We start from the raw sequence: 20,000 nt of genomic DNA, 5'->3' as shown, positions 1-20,000 counted from the left end.
GGAAGAAGTTGAAAAAGGTTGGCTGCTTGTCTGTCTATCGATTGATAGTGCCGGGCTAAACTTCAACGGCCCTCCTCTGAAGGCCTGGCCAGAGAGGGGGTCAAAGGCAGTTTGAGGGCCAAAGTCTGAAGACTGGAGATTCTCTCTTGTTCTCTTTCTGCCCCCTCTCGCTCTCTCTCTCACCCTCCCTATCCCTCCATCTTTCTCTCACGTTCTTTCTCTGGATGGGAACACCTTGTCCAAACAAACAGCACAAACCTACAGGAGAAGAAAAAAAAAGAAAAAGAAAATTGCAATGTCCGTTCCAGCCAAAGTTGATAAAGAGAGCGTGAGCAGCAGTAGGCGAGAGACAGGGAGGGATGCATCTGGCTTGTTGCCATCCGCCACTGAAACCACTGAGCTTTCACACAGCACAGCACAGCACTGCTGGCTGTCCTTAGATGTCTCCTAACCGCATGTACCGACACAACACAGCACAGCACAGAGCGCAGCAAAGTGGAGAGCAGCAGAGCTACGCAGCACACAGCTATGGGGAGCAGGGCCCAGGAGAGGGAAGAGGCCAAATCTTTAAAAAGTTACAGTGGTTTGGAAGCGGACAGAGGCCCGGCACGCTACTGAGAAAACGCCACAGCCAGCCAGCTAGGGATAAAGACTAGGCTACAAAAAGCAGGCAGGCCATTTTGCATTAGACTTAACTTTTAGAGGACTGTTTGCGAAAAGGGTGGCACCTATTTATTTAAGAAAGTAACACACACACACACACACACACACACACACACACACACACACACACACACACACACACTGCACAAGAGGTCCAAGTCTGGCGTAGACTAGCGTGGTTCCACCTCCAGAAAAGGTAAATAGAGTCTGGCACCGTGCCTACCAGAGACAGAGGCAGACTATGCACCAGCACGCAGGAATGAATGTCTCTACCTGTAGCCAGTAGTACAGCCTACCTGTAGAAGAAGCAGTCGCAGCAGACCAGTACCCCCATGCAGCCGGCTGGCTAAGGGGGGGTTGCAGGGGGGCTGTCCAGCCACCCACTCCCCACACTCCCTGGTGCTGGTTCCTAGCCTGCGGGCTGGCTGGCGGGCAGGCTGGCTGGTTCGCTTCTGCTTAGTCCTGGAGGAGAGCCAACACTGCCGCTGATGCCTCCGAGCAGCGGCACTTCAGCATTACCCCTCTGCGTCCTCCTCAATGACACTCTCTCCCTCACTCACTCACTCACTCCTTGCTTTCTTGCTGTCTGCTGCTTGCGTCCTTTTTTATCCCAACACGGACCCACACCGTCTGTGTCTCACGCGTCGCCAGAGGGGTGAGGCTTTTTTCCCCCCGGGGTGCACTGCACAGCACAAGCAACGCAGAACACGAGTGGCTCAGAAGCACCAACACACACACTGGAGGATCGACAGACCGTCTGTGTGTGTGTGTATGTGTGTGTGTATGTGCTGAGAGTTGAGCTGAGGCAATCACTCAGCCTCCCTCTGTCAGCTCCCCCTCTCCCTCTTTCCCTCTCTCTCTCGGTGTGCTGTATCACTGTCCCATCGCCTCTTCGCTCCACCTGACAACACCTCTTATCCTCCCTTCTCGTCCTTTCTGCTCTGCGCTTCGCTGTCCTCTCTCGTAGACTTTCTCTAGCTCTCTCTCTTCTATCTCCCAGTCTCTTGGTCGCTTGACTCAGTCGTTCTCCCCCGTGCTTCTGTCTCTCTCCCTCTCTGGCTCGCGCTCTCTCGTCTCTGTTGCTCTTTCCCTCCCCTCTCTGACTCGCTCTGCCTAACGTTTTTTTTTCTCTTACCCACACTCTCTCTCTCTCTCTCTCTCTTTTTCTCTCCCTTATTCCCCCTCTCCCACTCCCTCCCTCCCTCCTGCTCGCTCGCTCACTCACTCTCAAAACACACTCTCTCTCTCTCTGGGCTCTGCCTTGGGAGGCGGGACCATAAGGTTGGCAAATATACTTCCATAAACAAACTGCTGACTGGCCACTGCGGGAGCCAAGGGCTGTTTTTCTCCCCTCTCTCCCTTATTCACTCCTCCCAAAGTTCTGCTAACTTTTCTGGAGGTACTGCAAGTACCAGCCTCTCAACTCTCCTTACACATAACACACTACACTACACACTACACATAACATTAGAAACATACACATAAATGAACTAGTACAAGCACTGATTACCAAACGTGAGCAGCAGTAGCACCACAACATGGGGGTGGTTCCATACAGGTAGACTGCAGAGGAGGTGTGGTACTGAGGGGTGGGGCTTGAGGTAAGAGAGAGGGCTCGTCTTAAAGGGGAAATGAATGCCCAGCCAGCTCCATCTCCATCTCTCTCTTGTTCGTTCGCTCGTTCATTCGTATTCCCTCCCTCTCTCCTCAGCAGAATGTGCTGACACAATAGCCGAAGGAAAAGCTCGCTAAGCATCAGCCCGTCTGTAAACGGCCAAACGTGCCAATGAGCTTCTCAGACGTGCACACGCGCGCGCGCACACACACACACGCGCACGTGCACACACACAAACACGCACACACACGCACACACACGCACACACACGCACACACACGCACACACACGCACACACACACACGAAGAACAAACAGCAAGTTACACGCCTTTTAAAAACATCTACACACCTGCAAAAACCTTGCCCCGCCCAGCAGACAAACAAAGACCTGTGTCTTTCGCTCAGTTGGGGGATTTGTTGCTCATCATCACATTTACATCCAGAGCAGCCGGCTGAGTCTGCCACCGTCTGCAGAGCACCCACACTGTCCACCCACACTGTCCACCCACACTGTCCACCACCCTCTCTCGGCACAGCAGCTTTCAAAGGAGACATTAGGTGCACTGCAGTCCTGTACCCACTGTGTACCATCCAGCCAGCCAGCCAGCCTGGAACGTATTCAGCTCTCTTTGCTGCCCAAAAGGCCTCATAGGGGTGGGCAAGAGGGGAACAGTACTGCCCCTACAGTCTGCAGTGCAAGGGAACACAGTGTAATGACAACCCGGTCATATTGATTGGTTCACTGCAGTGCTATTGTGACTGGGCGAGGGGGGCCGCTTACAGAAGGTTATGCAGTCGATAAAGAGAGTCCTTTCTGTCTGCTGCAACCCACGGCTCCGCTTTATTTTAGTGCACAAATTAGGTTGAGCCTCACCGTGCCACAACAGACTACTCCGCTAGTCTAATAATATGTACAGTATTACTCTCCCATACCGGTTCTGCAACTGGCTCCCAAACAGTAAAGATTTGAGAGTGGGTTTCTCTGCTGCTCTTCACATCAGAATGAACGCACAAGTAAAGGCACCATGGAAATTCCCACGACAGGGAGATACAGTATGATGGCTAGAAAGACTCGACAGATACAAGTTCAACTTGGGTCACAACAAGCCAGTTTTTCTCTTGCATCCTTGCCTTCCTCTCTGCTTATGTGTAAGGTTAATGACGCCATTCCTCACACTTTCCACATTAGTATGTGTGTGAGATAAGAGCTCGCTCTGCGCCGGTCAAAGCAAGAGTTCCATTTCTCATCATTAAGCGAGCACAGCTCCACAGAACAACAGAGAGGGGAGGAGGGAGCTGAAAATAGAAGGCCCGGACAACATCTCCATCTACTAGCTGTCATTTAAATTCAGCCACAGCAGTAATAGGCACAACAACAAATCAACGTGTGACCAAGACCACAGATGATAACAAGACACTATTGTGTACCTGATAGTAGACTACAGACAGGAAAGATCGCAATGATTAATTTATGAATCTGATTTTAGATATTCAGTTCCTGGCAAGCATGATGGCACTGATTTCAAAAGCCTATGTGGCCTAGGTTTGTCAGAGAGTGACGATTCATTCAGAAGTTGAGGCTTGAGTTTTCGGGAAAGTAGCTAAGGTGAGACTGCATGGGTGCCATCACAGAAACCCATTACGTCTCTGTTTCCACTTCAAGAAGAAACGCCCCCGTCTCCCCTTCCCCAGTAGTCAAGACATACAGGTTTTTCCACCTTTATTCGTGGCTACATCATACAGTCACAAGACGTATGTTCAGATACATGGTTGGCATGCAAAGTAGGTTAATTGCAGTACAATTAAGACTGGGGAAACGCAGAGGAGCCTAGCTATTCCAGAACACACAAACGTTGGTATGAACAATTGACTCCAATGATGTACGACAATGAATTAAATTGACCGTTCATAATTCACTGAATGGTAATAAAAGACGCCCAATTTAGGCTGAATATGACGCATATTCGTGCCATGACAAAAGTAGTCTATGAAAGCCGGTAACGATGATGTCAGCTTCTCTGCGAAATGAGATGTGGTCGTCTCGTCTGGTACAGTACTAGCCTACCCGAAACAATACAATTTCCAGCGGCGAGAAAGGGCACTTCTCAATCGACCGGTTAATGTTTTTCCACACTCGAGAGACCCGTTTCTCAAATCACACACGACACACTGAATAAATATTCAGAGGGAAAACTTTAAACGACTCCGTGCGCCTTCGGTTATCATAGACAGAGCACGTTAGTCAATATTTAGAAGCCGCTTACCTATTCAATGTGTAGGAGCCGTTTCGTTTGAATCTCATTCTGCGGGACAGGAATTTTATCAGGATATCCAGACTTCTGCAAAAGCGTTCGGAGTTATTGCGCTTCTTCACCTTCTCTCGCTTTTGCAAAGTAAAGACAAAGGGACGGCGGGCGCTTTGTAGGCTGCTGTCTAGTATCTCCCCTTTGCTCAGCATTGGTAGACGACCGCCGCCCCCCGGCATTCCTGCTTCCGTGGGGCTGGGTTTAGAACTAACATTTGTGTGAATGGTGAAACGGTTTCGTTTCATTCTCGACAAAAAAATAGCTTGGACGTTTCAAGTTAGTTCTAATTACTACAGGAAAGTAGACGTCAAAATCAAACAATGCAATCATCCTCCTCCTGACACATGCGCGTAATTGCAACAATGTTGCAATCAAAGTTTACGCATCCACACCACGTGGAATGATTCCAGACAACTGCAACCAACCACCTTCCACTTTGGAACAAAAATAAGGGGAATGCACAGCTGAAAGAGGCGGATACAGGCAATTTGAGTTAAAACTGATTACTGAATAAAAATGGACGGAACGTGTGTAATGTGTCACTTGTTTCAAAAAACGTCTTTTTTTATTACTGTATCACATAAGGGTGAAAAGCACTGATCTATATCTATTTCCCTTCTTTTAATCCAAATACATTAAATGTAAGGTATGGGATGGACCTGGATGGACCTGGAGAGGCATAAGGCATATTTTCCCTTGGAGGTCCCTGTGCTTGCTCACATCACTGCTCCCCAACATCTTTTTTTCCTGGACTGCAGAGTTATGCAATGCACTCACAGGAAGGTGGGAGGAAAACGCAGGGGGAGTCTAAGGACAAACACCCATTCACAGACCTCCACTATACCCCCACCTACACACACACACACACACACACACACACACACACACACACACACACACACACACACACACACACACACACACACACACACACACACACACACACACACACACACACACACACACACACACACACACACACCTCCGCAGCCTGTCAGCACATTCTGCAGAAGCATGTGCATGAATCCAAAATGAGGGATTGAGTCAGTAAGAGGCCTCACTATGCTATTCTGCAGGCAAGTGAGATGTCCTAAATAAAGTAAGTATATCAATGTCCATCCTCCTGTTAATTCCTTCGACCTTCAGCCTTGTGCTTCAGGGCTCACGGTCATCGGGGACCATCTCACTACACGAAAAAGACGACGACAGAGGAGGGAGGCAAGATGCCATTCAAAGGATGCTGCATGTGTGTGTGTGTGTGTGTGTGTGTGTGTGTGTGTGTGTGTGTGTGTGTGTGTGTGTGTGTGTGTGTGCTTGATTCCTCAAGACTCAGTTGAGAATGCAGAAAATGAGGAATGAGGAATCAAGGACACGAGGACAGAGGAATTATGCATTGTGTACCCCAGGAGTTTATGAATTATGTACCCTTGGTCCTTTATCATTCAGATTTCAGTGGGTGCAAGTCAAACTGTACTTCCTCCTGTCCTTTCCTGGTGGTGGTGGCCTCTTGCCTTGGTGTCTCCCCGCCTCTGTGACAGAGGTCTTCCTGCACCTGTTCGTCCCCCTCGGGTTGCGAACCTGCGACCTCGTCAACTACATCGGTTCAGAAATGGGAGGCACAGTACGATACCGCTGGACTAAAGGACCAGTCCCCCAGCCCAACGGCATCGACATTGTATGAGGCTTTCGGGAGGGAGGTTTTCTAAGGTCCACGCCAACTCTGCTAGTTAGCCTCCGTTACACTGTGGAGAAAACGAAACGCAGTTCCCTGCCGTCAACCTGGACAGAGCTACGTACATCTTGCGGGGCTTTTCGCCCATTCAACATCCCGATCGTAAATGAGATACTGACCGCAGCAGGAAAAGGACGGGAAGGAGGAAGTACCGCAGTTTGACTCGCAGCACACCCTATGTGACCGCTGCCTGCGCCCACGGCGGCTCTGTGGCTCTGTCTGCATCTGCTGACAGAACACCTAGAGCAGCACCTGCTGAGATGGGAAGTGTCAGCAGTCAGCAGAGGGCGGGTGGCCTGCTAGGCTGCAGCGTGTTGGGTTTGTTTGCTTAGTCTAGATGGGGGTCAAACACCTTTTCTCATGCCTTGAGGAGAACATTTACCATTCATACGAGTGTCTTGGTTTGTCAGTTAAGCATATATGCATAGGCCCACTCCACGACAATAGGAAAACCTACAGGTTAAACAACAATATGGCACTCAGCTTCTGGGTACAGGCTATATGGTCGTCATCACTCTCCTGAATGACAGCAATTCTGTCCTGACTGGCTTGTCTGCTTGTGTGAGAAAAAAAACTGTGAATGGTCCAGAAGTCAAGTCAAGTTGGTTTTATTGTCAATTTCTTTACATGCACTGGTCATACAAAGAATTTGACATTACGTTTCTTGCTTTCCCATGCAGACATAGACTAATCTAGGTAAGGACATAGACAGTATAGACATAGACAGTACTCATACATGGACATAAGACAGTATGGACATAGACAGAATGTCACGGCACGCCATGTCTGGTGGTTAAGCAGCCATAAAAGAGTATCGGCCTATCACTTGTGTTTTATCTAAGGAGCATACTTCTGTGTTCACCTCTGTATTTGTTTATTTGTGTTGGCTCCTGGATGCTGTGTGAATTTAGTGCACCTTGACTCTGTTGACTCTGGCCAACAAAGTAGGTCCACCCCTACTAATCTGAAGGCTATAGTATACGCTTGTGTCCCACCCAGGGCAGTGTGTTCCAACACTTGATTACCTCCACCAAGGAGGCTATTTGATCGTCCGAGTTTGTGTCCATGTTCGTTGTTTTTGCACGTTCACAGTGTGTGTTTCTGTCCACCAGAGAACAGAGGTGCACTCTCTGAGCGTGTTTCGAGTTATTAAGGCGTCCACCTTGACATCAAGAACCCATCACCTTGACTAGGCCCCATGAAAAGATAAAGATTTTGTGTTATGAATGTGATTTCTAGAGTTGCTTCTAGATATTTCAGGGGTTTTCATATCATAGTATATGTATATTTGATATAAAACTGCACAACATAGCCCTTCAAATGATGATACTGAGTCACATGTCCTTGATACCGGCTAACCCCCCACCACTTTGACTAACGGAAATTCTGCAGGCAGTCTGCTTCAGCCCTCTCCTCACAAAAAGCAACCTCAGTCTCAACTGTCCTCCATTGTCATTCCACAAAACATTTCACAATCTACCATCTGCTATGAGAGTAGCATTATTCTTTTACTTGAATTATTAGAATTATAGACGCATATGAACACCACTTTTTTCCAAGAGTAGGCTATTTCTCCTTCATTGCAATTATTCTCCATTCATTAGCATTCGTCACATTTGTCTTCCTCTACATATAGCTTTATTGCGCAATCTATTGTAAGCGTGGCATTGAAAATACATGATTAGTAAGTGTGGCGCAATGTGCAATGTAATTTTTCCAATATTTCGATTCTGATTTTGCAAAGTGCATGCGAGCGTTAGAATGTCACCAACTTACAAAGCTACTCCTACACTGGCCAGGAAACAGGGTCATTTCACGTGAAATCAGACACTTTGGGACCCGACCGACACGGATTTCAATCATACTTGCTGTGCCTGTTTAGTAGCAAGGTAACACCCCAGAACTGCATTTGTGTGAATCTGACACCAATATTAAGGGAGAAACAGACTAGCAAAGGTTTACATATGAGGGTAGGACACTATGCATTCAGCCTTGATTATTTCAGTCAGTGCAAGTCACAAAAGGATGTCTGAGGTGTTGTTTTAAAGCCCTACAAATTACACACACAGCATGGAATACAACAACCTTCAGAATATGAATTATGATACACTGCAAAAATAAAAATTGAATATCAAAAAAACTTATATTTTAAAATGGCTGGTTTCTTGTCTAAACATAGCCTGTAAGGTCATAAACAACACCTGAAAATGGGATGTTTGGTTCTTTATTCATTTCAGAGATAATGGGACATAAAGGTTGAAATGAGTTGTAATGAAGTAGTAATAGAGTAGTGTCAGGGACAGGGTTGGACTGGCCATCTGGCATAGCAGGCATTTTCCCGGTGGGTCCTGCACCCTCGTCAGTCCCTATTCCAGGTACTCAAAAACTACACGGCTTCTGCCCATTGTCAATGGACACAGTGGAAGCGAGACCATTTTAAGCATTCAGAGAAGGCAGGGTTGAAAGAATAAGCTCAGTAAAGGAATTTTCTAAATGTTCAAGCATCAAAGGGTATGCTGTAGCTGTATATGGTAACTAGTGGCTAGCATGTGTTGAGGAATGTATGCCGAGCACTGGAGGTGAAACTGAACTTCCTGCATCCTCATGGACCATCTCCATCCTTCACATATTCCGATAGACATGCTGTCATGTGATATTACTATGGTATTACCATATTATTACTAGCTGGTGATTTGAATGATGCCATATTTTTGAGTCATTATCTCTGAAATTAATAAAAAACCAAACACCAGCATATCAGGTGCTGTCCATGACATTGCAGGCTATGTTTAGACAAGGAACTGGCCATTTTTAAATATACGGTTTTTTGATATTCAATTCTTAATTTTTCAATTCATGATAATTCATATTCTGTGGGTTGTTGTATTCCATGCTGTTTGTGTTTGTGTTTGTGTTTGTGTTCTTTTTGTGACTTACACTGACTGAGGCTGAATGCATAGTGTCCTACCCTCATATGTAAACCTTCGCTAGTCTGTTTCTCACTTAATATTGGTTTCAGATTCACACAAATGCAGTTCTGGGGTGCTACTAAACAGGCACAGCAAGTATGATTGAAATCTGTGTCGGTCGGGTCCCAAAGTGTCTGATTTCACGTGAAATAACCCAGAGGCACACAGAGCCCCTCATCTCTCTGCCTAAGCACACTTGTAAAGCTGTACCCATCAGTCCTCCCCACCCCATGGGAAAATAAATAAGCCATGAAAAATAAAAGGGACGTAATATTTGGTAGGGAAAGCACTGTAGCTCCAGGGGTAGTTCCAGATAGGGTCCTCTGGTATGGTGTGGGTGATTGAGTAATGGCTGTGGTTACTAGACTGGTGGGGCTGAGAGCCAGAGGGAGTTAGTAGAGCTTTGAGATCTGACATGGGCAAGTGATCTCCGGGGGCGTGAGAACGGGGCATAAACAAGGCGGCAGGACTGGAGAGGCCTTGTTTGGCATGAAAAATGGACAAGCCAAAAAAGAAAAACAGAACAGGGCTGGAGATAAATATGGCCATAAATTCTGTGGTAAGGCTTGCCTATAAAAGGTAAAGTGTAAAGCCCAAAGTGTAGGGCCACAAGAGGGAGAATGGCAACTGAATGATCAGTGGTGAAAGTAGCATTTTGCTGCCACCTACTGGCCAATGGTAAGATTGCAAAAAATAAATAAAACAGGCATTAGATTTAGGGCTGAAATAAAAACAGAAGAGAAAACATGAAGTACCACAACAAGTACAAGTCCAGGCCATATAATTAGAACATCATGAAAAAGTTGATTTATTTCCATAATCCCATCAATAATGTTTAACTTTCATGTCTTGTAGATGCATTTCCCACATTTTCAACTACAAAGTATTTCAATCATTCATTTGCTTATTTTTACACATTTTGGCCTTCCAGCTCCAAAAAAAAATGAATTGAGGACTTCACATTATTAGAATATTGTAATAAAATCACAATTTTCTTCAGAAAAAAAGAAAGAAATTAATCTCATAATATTGTAATTATATGGCCAGGACCTGTATTATGCTATCTTTTATTTAGATTGATCTTATATTATGTGTCGCGTTTTGAATGTTAGTCTTATGGCAAAGCTACAGTTTGTGCCATGTGTTTACGGATTGGAAGAAGACCCTTTTGTATTCCTGTGGTAGGGACCCTGAGATCTCTTACGCAACAAGGAATTTCACTGAGAATTACACAAGATGAGATTTCACGCCTATTAGCGAGTCCTTTGCCCCAAACAAACAGACAGCAAAGCACTGACTCTGCTGCTGCTGCGGCTGATGCACATGATCAATAGAGGGACTGTGTTTCTTTTTTTAATACTGGCTTCCAGCTACGTGCAGTGCCGGGGCGGCCGCCACCAACAACAACAGTGCAATGACTCACTGAGGACCAGCCTGGTGCTTGCTGTTTGAGCCTTGGGCCTCCTGGCAGTGGCAACAGTAAAATCAATCGAGGTTAACTGTCCACGGGAGGTCATGACATTTTGTGATAGGATCAGGGCAGCGTGCCGCTGTTTTCATTTCAGCCGTACATCTATGGCCACACTGACAGAGGCCACACTCTCATTACCATCCCATGTTCTTATATGTTTTTTTTTATATACGGATAAACAAAAATAAACTAGACTGCATTGTCCATGTCTTGAAATGTGTGAACCAGCAAAGCGAACACAGGCTACAAACTGTATTTTGGATTATTGCTATATTTTTGATTATGCTTGTATAAAATCAAAGTGAAAAACATAAGCCCAGATCCAGGGCTGCCGACAGCTTTGACCAGGCCCAGGACAAAACCATATGAAAGGGCCCCGTTCTCAATACAATGTAATGGGGTCTCATTTCTGGGCACCTCCCTGTCCCTGACCCTGGGATAACTGGCCTGTTTACACCACCCACCACCCCACCCCCCATCGGCGGGCGTGCTTACATCCCAAACTACAGAAAGCTTTTAGCTGATTTACTGGAATATTCAAATTTACTATGAAGTCTGGCTCTATAACATCATCACCTTGATACATGTTTAGGTTGGAATAAGCATCATAAATGAATTAAGGGCCTAACACTGCACACAGCTCTACAACTACCTTTTCTCAGCAACAATGTGTATTGTGACTGTATTGGGATGTGATGATGATGTATTGTGTCTAAATGTATCTTGTGAATTCTTGCGAATTCCATAGCCACAAATTGATAACATTCCCTATTCCCTTTGCCAAGCTCACCATTCTCTGTGGCTTGAAGCTGCAGCTGTTTCAATGCAGTATTTGTTTTTCACTTCAACGCTGATCTGAGGCCAGAAAATAGACAGAAGACTGCCTGTTCGCCGCCTGCGCTGACATGTCCAAAGAATTATCCAAAGTATGTGTGTGAACTAGTTTGCATCAAGTTTTTACTGAATCATTGGCCAGCCAGATGCAGGCAGACACTTAACAGAATCTGAGTCAAGTACAAGCTACTCAGTAGAAAACGTAAAATGACACTGTAACTGAAATAGGATGATGAGTGACAGAGCTTCTTTGTTGCACATCAAAACACTTCACGACAACACACTTCAATAAACCAGCGCCAACGTTAATCCACTTGGGATATTACAGTCTGGTTTAGCAGTGGCTTATCATCGAGGAAGCTTTTTATAGTGATGATGGCGCAAACACAGAACCTGAGCTCCCCATAAAACAAGTTAGCCATTTTGCTTTATGGATGCTCTTTCATTATAGTATGTTGCCCTTGTAATGGGGAGCTGTAAAATTGCGAATTTAATTTGTGAGTGGGCCACGCACACACACAGCAAATTAATTAGACTGGTGTAGTTGAACTGTGTGGGTTGAACGGTATTGGCTACAGCTAGAAGCTGACTGTGCCATAGCCATCCATCTACAATTAATCCAGCAATCAGTCAGATGTTCTGAAAGAAGAGACCTGTGGAGGAAGACCCATGGTATAGTGTCCATGCACTATAAATAGCCATAGATCACCATGTTACTGTATACCAGGGCTATTCAAATGGAGGCCTTGGGGACAGATACTGCCCTTGGATGGGCAGGTTCTGGCCCCCCATAAGTTCAGAACAAAATGAAAACAAATATGTGTGCTGTCTGTGGCCGTGTATAATTTGCGATCACTAAAACGTCCGAGTGGGGTATCTCTACTATGCATTCACATGAGAATGAAATCTTATCTAAAATAGTGTCATATGTAGATAATCCTAAAGCTACTAAGAAATAGAGAACAGAATATCTGTTCTGTCTGGACAGCTATTATCTTATTTCGATGGTTTGCTTCATTAAGTGAATTGGTTTGTGTTTGTCTGTGCTGTAGATTTATAGACGGCATTGTATGTGAGCTTGTTTCACTCTAAGGGCTCGATGTACTAAAAAACACCATCCAAACCAAAGAAAAGTCATAGCTACAGTGTAAACAGTGTGTGCAAAGTATTGACGCGTTGTGTTATTGATGCAAGCCTATCAGTAGCCTACCACTCCCTCATCAATAACATGCTGCAACATGACTTGTGCAATGTAGACAACTCTTCCACATGAAACTAATGCTCCTCATAACTAGCCACATTCTACAATTATTATATACAATTAATTAAGAAGGACATACAAGGTAAAAGGTGGTGTGTGGAGTTAGATAGTAGAGATTAACACACTGTTTGACTCCACACCAGAGAGAGAGAGAGAGAGAGAGAGAGAGAGAGAGAGAGAGAGAGAGAGAGAGAGAGAGAGAGAGAGAGAGAGAGAGAGAGAGAGAGAGCAGATGTGTGTGTGTGTGTGTGTGTGTGTGTGTGTGTGTGTGTGTGTGTGTGTGTGTGTGTGTGTGTGTGTGTGTGTGTGTGTGTGTGTGTGTGTGTGTGTGTGTGTGTGTGTGTGTGTGTGTGTGTCCTCTTGGCACAGAATAAAGGATGAGATCATGCTGTCACGATTCTCATATCTTCAATGGCAGGAAGTACAGCATGTGAGTTCCTGTCTTCCACCACAATATCCCTGCTTTCCGGAGAGAGAGAGAGAGAGAGAGAGAGAGAGAGAGAGAGAGAGAGAGAGAGAGAGAGAGAGAGAGAGAGAGAGAGAGAGAGAGAGAGAGGGGGAGGGAGAGAGGGGGAGAGGGGGAGAGGGGAAGAAGACAGAGATAGGGAGAGAGAAGTAGGGGAGGTGGGATTCAAAACAGCATACCAAGGAAGTGTTAACTCAGGGGGAAATCAGTTCCTATTCTAATGGTTAAAGACAAAGAAAATATACTGTGACAAAAAAAATAAAGAATAAAATAAAATAAAAGCTTACTAACACCATATCTTTGTGTACTAATGTGTCCTTCACAGCGACACACACACACACACACACACACACACACACACACACACACACACACACAATTTTTCCAATCAGCATTCTCAGTCTGTGCCAGAGGTGAAATGATTGAGAAAGCCTTGCTTCTGCCAAAAAAAACTGGCCAACAAGCACAAGGTCACCATCTAAAAACAGTCCCAATGTCCATGTAAAAACAGTCCCAATGTCCATGTAAAAACAGTCCCTATCTCACACTGACCTTCTTGTCTAGAGTCTATTGACTGACTGACTGCCATGTGTCTTTTTTGGGATCTCTTTCCACTGAGTAGACAACATTTTGGAGGTACGCAAGCAAAACAGCACTGTTCCATATCCAATCCTGTCGGTTGCACTAACCGGATATTATGATTGTGGTGCTACTTTATTATGCCATCAGTGTACAACACAAAAACTGCCAAAATAAAATCCAGCAGGATGAACAAACTTGTCCCACTACATCATGGGCTGGTGGTCACTGGTGGACAAGAAGTGTATGGAACTCTCCAAATGAACATTCTGTGTCCCAAAAGGAAAACATCCCATGCTCAGCTGATTGAAAAAAAATAGTCCAAGAGAGTCTTTACAGACGAGTTACACCATTAAAATACCAACACGTGTCACCTTTCCTGCCTTCATCGGGGTCATGGGTTATGGGGTCGTGCCTTCTGCTTGCTTTACGTTGCATCTTTCCCTGAGCACCAGTTGGTTGAAGGGATGTCATCACATTGCCAATACTGCTCTAGCAAGGCCCTTACTCTGTGTAGGCAATCAAAGTCAATTGGGGGAAGACACTAAAAGGCTTAAAGCGCTCAGGAGACTTTGCAGGGTAACATTACTCAGGTGCTCATCTGTACCGGGTGAAGTGAAAGTCCAAGAAAGGAAGGAAAAAGCAGAGGCACTCTGAAATTTGAGAAAAAATATTTTAAAAGCCTTTAATTTAACATGGCAAAATTAGTTTAAAAGCACATGGGCCTACATTGGGGGAACTTTTGGGGGAACAATTGGGGGGACTGGTTTGTGTGCACGCACGCACCGTCGTTGGGAACCAGGCTACGTGTCTGTATGTAGGTCGTCTGTTTTTGCAGAAGCTGTATGTATGGTACTGCTGCGACACTCAAATTTCCCCATTGTGGGATAATAAAGGCATTTACTTACTTACTTACTTACTTACTGAATACGATTACGGTCAACCAATTTTAGAACAGACTGTCTCCTAGACACTCTGAAGGACAGGACCTACCATAAACATAATAGTGTTATTACTCTTCTATGTATGTTTGGCCCTCGGCCAACATAAAAGCTTGTACAAGGCTATCACTTCAGTTCATCCACACTCCTGGTGATGGGTCTTTTAAGCCTGTTTAGTGACTTAAAGGCCTAATCCCACATTAGCACAATTTTCTTCACAACAGAGATGGCTGTCAAGATTGGACGGGAGTGTGTAGGTCGCACACACTTTCGTGTATAGTCCAAGGATAACACACAAAAACACAGTAATGAACACACACACGCGGCACAACTGATCAATATTATTCGAAATGAAATCATAATGTGTACATTTTCCACAAATTTGTTGAGATCCTCGAATAATATTAAAAGCTTTAGGCCAATTTACAGCATTTTCTCCACACAGGAAAAAAACAGGCCTTCAATACAATTATGCGATGGCCCACACACCACCACATAGCTATGATTTACATAGCAGCACTGAGCACATTTAATGGCAAGGCAATAGATTTGCCAACAAAACAACACAGTAGCAGGCATGAGGTAGTCTCCTGGTTATGAGCCTGCTGCCCTCTCTCTTTCTCTGCTGGAGGGGCTCCAGAGGCAGGGGAGCTACTACCATGCACTCTCCACTCTCCAAGCATCCTCTCTCCAGACACTGAGTGCGTTGCAATATGCAACCTTGCCTCCTCCACTTGCGCTTGTCTCCTCGTCCCGCCTCCTGGCCCCTCCTCCGTGGAGAAAACGATAAAGTTTCCCAGCTGTCAGCCTAGCCACAACAACTTTTGAGGGACTGTTTTTCATTCACCATCCCAATTGCAAATGAGAAAAAGACTCTACAATTGAGCTTTTGCAAGATATTGAAATATAATGCTGTTGTCAGTGATGTCATCATGATATATTACTTCCTGGTACGAGGAGAGAAGCACAAGTGGAGGAGGGAAGTGGAGGAGGCAAGGTTGCATATTGCAACGCACTCACTGTCCCAGCTCAGTCCACCTCCTTCCCTTTCCTGTCCTCCGTCTTCATGTCTCTGTCTGCACACTAAAGTCGTATGCAATGCAACCTTCATCACATCAGCACACATGCAGTAGCCTAAGCCCCACGAGTCATGCCATCTCATTTTTTCATGTATTAATTCTTTCTTTATTTCTTTTCCTTTGTTCATGCATGATCTATCCCTAAAGGACAAACAGGCTGCAGAGTGATCATCACTCCTGGAGATTAGAGAGTCTTCTGGAAGCAACCGGGCTACAGTGTAGGCAAAATGCTGTTAACACTAAGCGAATCTGACAGGCCATTTTTTTAAATATGCCCCACACCTCACCATGGGTCATTAGAACTGCAGTAAAAGGTGCTGAGTTTGGCAGTACATTTGAAACCAAGTGTTAACTTTTATCATTTGACTTCAGATGTAGGCTAAAGCTTTTTCACATCAGGTGTGAAATAGTTCAGTGAAGAAGGACATAAATCACATCGTATTCTGAGTATGACTACAGTACTGTAGCTAAGAGTCAGAAGTCGGAAGTGCCTGAGACTGTTCCACAGTACCCTCAAACTGTGGTCATGTGCTCAGCAGCTACATTGAACAGGTTTATTTGACCTCTCTTCATAACAAACACAGATCAACAGACATCTGTTGACATCTGTCTATGTCCTTACCTAGATTAGTCTATGTCTAATGGGAAAGCAAGAAATGTAATTTCAAATTCTTTGTATGACCAGTGCATGTAAAGAAATTGACAATAAAACCTACTTGACTTGACTTGACTTGACTTGATGTGGCATGCCCTTGCAAAGCGATGTGCTCTTTGAGGACATGAGTAAAAACATTTTTTGATAGTGTAAGCTAGATAAAGCAAACGGATGGACTAAAGTACACCATCATGAAACAAAAACATAGAGTAAACTAGGTCTGTGCAGTCGCCTTCGACTGCTTAAGGTATATCTCCGAAACGCAACGCTTCCAGTCCCCCATCATTCCTACCACTCTCGTTCTTTTTTTCATAAACGTATATGATAAATACAAAATATAAAAGAAATATCTCTATATATATATATCTATATATATATCTATCTAATATCTATACATGGGTGGTTGACGTTTAAGGGCGTAACGCAAAAAAAAAAAAAAGTTTTTCAAATTCCTGAAAAAAATGATGGATAAAAATTGGAAAAAAATAGAAAAAAATAAAGCACTCAGTGGTCTATGGAATTTCACCTTATTTTTGACATTTTTGGGAAAATGTGTCCTGCATCAACACATAGCATAGGCATGTCACACCGCAGGAAAATGGAGTCACACCACAGGGAATTCACTGCATTATGGCCATTTTAATCCTTTTGTATACATGACTGACATCCGAGCTTATGCTAACTTGATAATGATATTGTGTTTAATCTTAATATGTGATTTCATTTATAAAAAAAACGTTTTTTTCCTCCTGTAAGAGCAGTCACACCACAGGACACCATAAAATGAACCTAAGCATTGCGTGACAGAAAGATTGCAATATGAAGACATATTAAGAAGTTAAGAGTCACCTTAAACTTCCACAGCACTCTCCAATAACTGAGGTACTGACTGGTTAGGAGCCAGTTTTTAAGACCCTTGTAGTTGGCCTTGCAGCTGCCCATTCACAAACATTGACATACATGTCACCCCACAGGACACAATTTGTGTTACGAAATTGAACTTGTAGTTAATAGTACTGCCTTGAGTTTTTTCCACATTCACATATCTCAATCTAAAGTTAAGATTTAGGCAATCATGCCAAATACTTCATACATTATTCAAAATATTGTTGGTTAATTTATATATATATTATTATATATTGTTTCATTAATGTTACAGTCACACCGCAGGAAATTTGACATATAAACCTTTACATAAATCTTAACAAAAATGTTTCTTCTCATCTAAGACTAATATGAAACATTATGTACCACATCTTCTTTCATTGACATTTGTTTTTTAAAGGAAAATAACAGTTTTGTAGGTTTTTAACCAATGTTACGAAAAAACAAGGCGTCATGTCTCCCACCCACATAGATCAATGACATGCATAGGCTTAAAACCAAACGACAATTGTGAAAATGAGGCAAAAAAATGGGGTAAATGGTAACACTGTTTTAATGGTTCACTATTACAGTGGATCTACCACATTAGGTACAGTGTAATAACCAGTGTAACAATATTTAATACCATGGGAGGTAACACGAAAGACCTAACGCGGTGGACGCGGCGGCACACGCAAAACCATTACATCGCCGACGCTCCGCGTTTCGGGGATATAAATATGGAGTTCGGGAGATTGATATGAGAGGTAGAGAGACTCAGAGAGAAATACATGATGAAGAAAAAAACGAAAAAGAAACAGAGAGTAAAAAAAGGCAAGAGCAAGTGTGTGACAGTTTCTCTGTCTGCAGGAAGAGAGCAGGTGCATGCAGTGCAGTGTGCCTGGCTTGTACTGGCTTTAATTAGCTTCTCTGAAATCTCACTGCGCCACTCACAAGTTCCATTGATCGCACTAACAAGGGATTGCCATGGCAGCTCGGAGGCCAACATGTTAAAGCTAAACAAATACACCATTGACCTTACACCCGTGTATGTGTGTGTGTGTGTGTGTGTGTGTGTGTGTGTGTGTGTGTGTGTGTGTGTGTGTGTGTGTGTGTGTGTGTGTTCCTGTAATTACATGCATGCATGTTTGCTTGTGTTGGGGTATATTGTGTGTGTGTGTGTGTGTGTGTGTGTGTGTGTGTGTGTGTGTGTGTGTGTGTGTGTGTGTGTGTGTGTGTGTGTGTGTGTGTGTGTGTGTGTGTGTGTGTGTGTGTGTGTGTGTGTGTGTGTGTTTTGAGTGAACTACTTGTATATACGTTCACCAGGGTACATGTGCTTGTGTGGGTGGATTGCTTCGTGTGAATAACACATCCTCCCATAGACAAAAACAACAGATAACTCAGCACTTTTTCTAAACGCCACAACCCATAACACACTCACGATACTGGCCTCATGGGGCTGAGGTCGCAAAAGCAGGCCCCAGATCCTAATGCACTGTCATTCATTCACTCACTCCAAACACACAAACAAACATTACAACGTTCAGCCAATACATGGGTACACCGTGTTTGTAAACACAATGTTGTGAGGGGCAAGACACTGGCAGCCAACCACGTGAGCTAATTTTTTTTGACAGACAGCGGTTTCCAACAATCAGGTTGAGTTGTGCGCACGTAGTTTCGCGCAGTCAGGTTAAAACAAAAATGTCGAACCCATGTACAGGCCATGGCCTTTAGTCCAGCAAGTTATCCCACCAAGAATGGATATTTGGCCCAGATAGATGAGCTTGTGTGGGACCTAAGAGATTTTTGGTGCATTCTGTAACTCAGTTTGGAGCTTGGGAGATTCCAGTGCTGATGAGATGGGAACCACAGCAGACACACACACACACACACACGCACAATCGCACACACCCCACGCACGTTACTGAGGAGAAACAAAGTGGGGTTTTCATCCTGAGATATGACTGTGATGACCAGGAGCACCTATAAAAAGCACATTACAGTCCAAACGTGAGGCCCTGGGCCTGGACAGTAACGTCATGTCCCCAGTTAGGGCCTAATCGAGTTACATCCCCACCCAAGCTCTACAGTACACACAACACTTCATACGTGCAAACACACAAGTGCACACACACACACACACGCACAATGGAAGCGTACACACACGCACGCACGCTTGCGCACACACAGACACACACCTCATATGTTGAAGATAGGCAACATAGAAGTTAACATCTAAAATGAATTTGGGAAAGGGAGCGGTGAGCCGTGATTGATTCCTCAGAGCGAGAGTGAGTGAGGGTGGCAGGCAGGCAGGAAAAGTAAGCATTCTGTTCTCCAATCCCCCCTGCTGCTTCTATCTGGATAATAATACAGAGCAGCCACAACTGCAGGCTACTCACTGCACCGCTTGACTATTCATCGATCCCAAACTGAGATCACGATTCAGGCCAATCACGATGACCGGCCATGGGCATGTTTAATCGATCACATGGGCATGGCAGATGCCTGTAGGCAATCGGGATTCTTGAGGAAAAGGTTGTCAGTTGACAGCACAGCAG

At 44.6% G+C, this 20,000-nt stretch overlaps 1 protein-coding gene across 3 annotated transcripts in view; it reads right to left on the bottom strand.

The window, feature by feature from the left end:
• The window catches only part of LOC134447730 (MOB kinase activator 2-like), a 67,514-nt gene that overhangs the window by 36,999 nt on the left and 10,515 nt on the right, over positions 1 to 20,000 (bottom strand). The window contains exon 1 of one of the 3 annotated variants that reach the window (XM_063197345.1): positions 4,544 to 5,478. The exons of 1 other annotated variant lie outside the window; for it this stretch is intronic. In XM_063197345.1, coding sequence (XP_063053415.1) covers positions 4,544 to 4,830 — 287 coding nt within the window. In that variant the 5' untranslated portion in view covers positions 4,831 to 5,478. Of the gene's footprint in view, positions 1 to 959; positions 1,808 to 4,543; positions 5,479 to 20,000 lie in introns of those variants that run through there. One more of the 3 variants, XM_063197347.1, reaches the window with a different exon arrangement.

Source organism: Engraulis encrasicolus, chromosome 4 (assembly GCF_034702125.1).
Source record: "Engraulis encrasicolus isolate BLACKSEA-1 chromosome 4, IST_EnEncr_1.0, whole genome shotgun sequence".
Classification (NCBI taxonomy): domain Eukaryota; kingdom Metazoa; phylum Chordata; class Actinopteri; order Clupeiformes; family Engraulidae; genus Engraulis; species Engraulis encrasicolus.
This window is presented reverse-complemented; position numbering and strand designations above follow the sequence as displayed.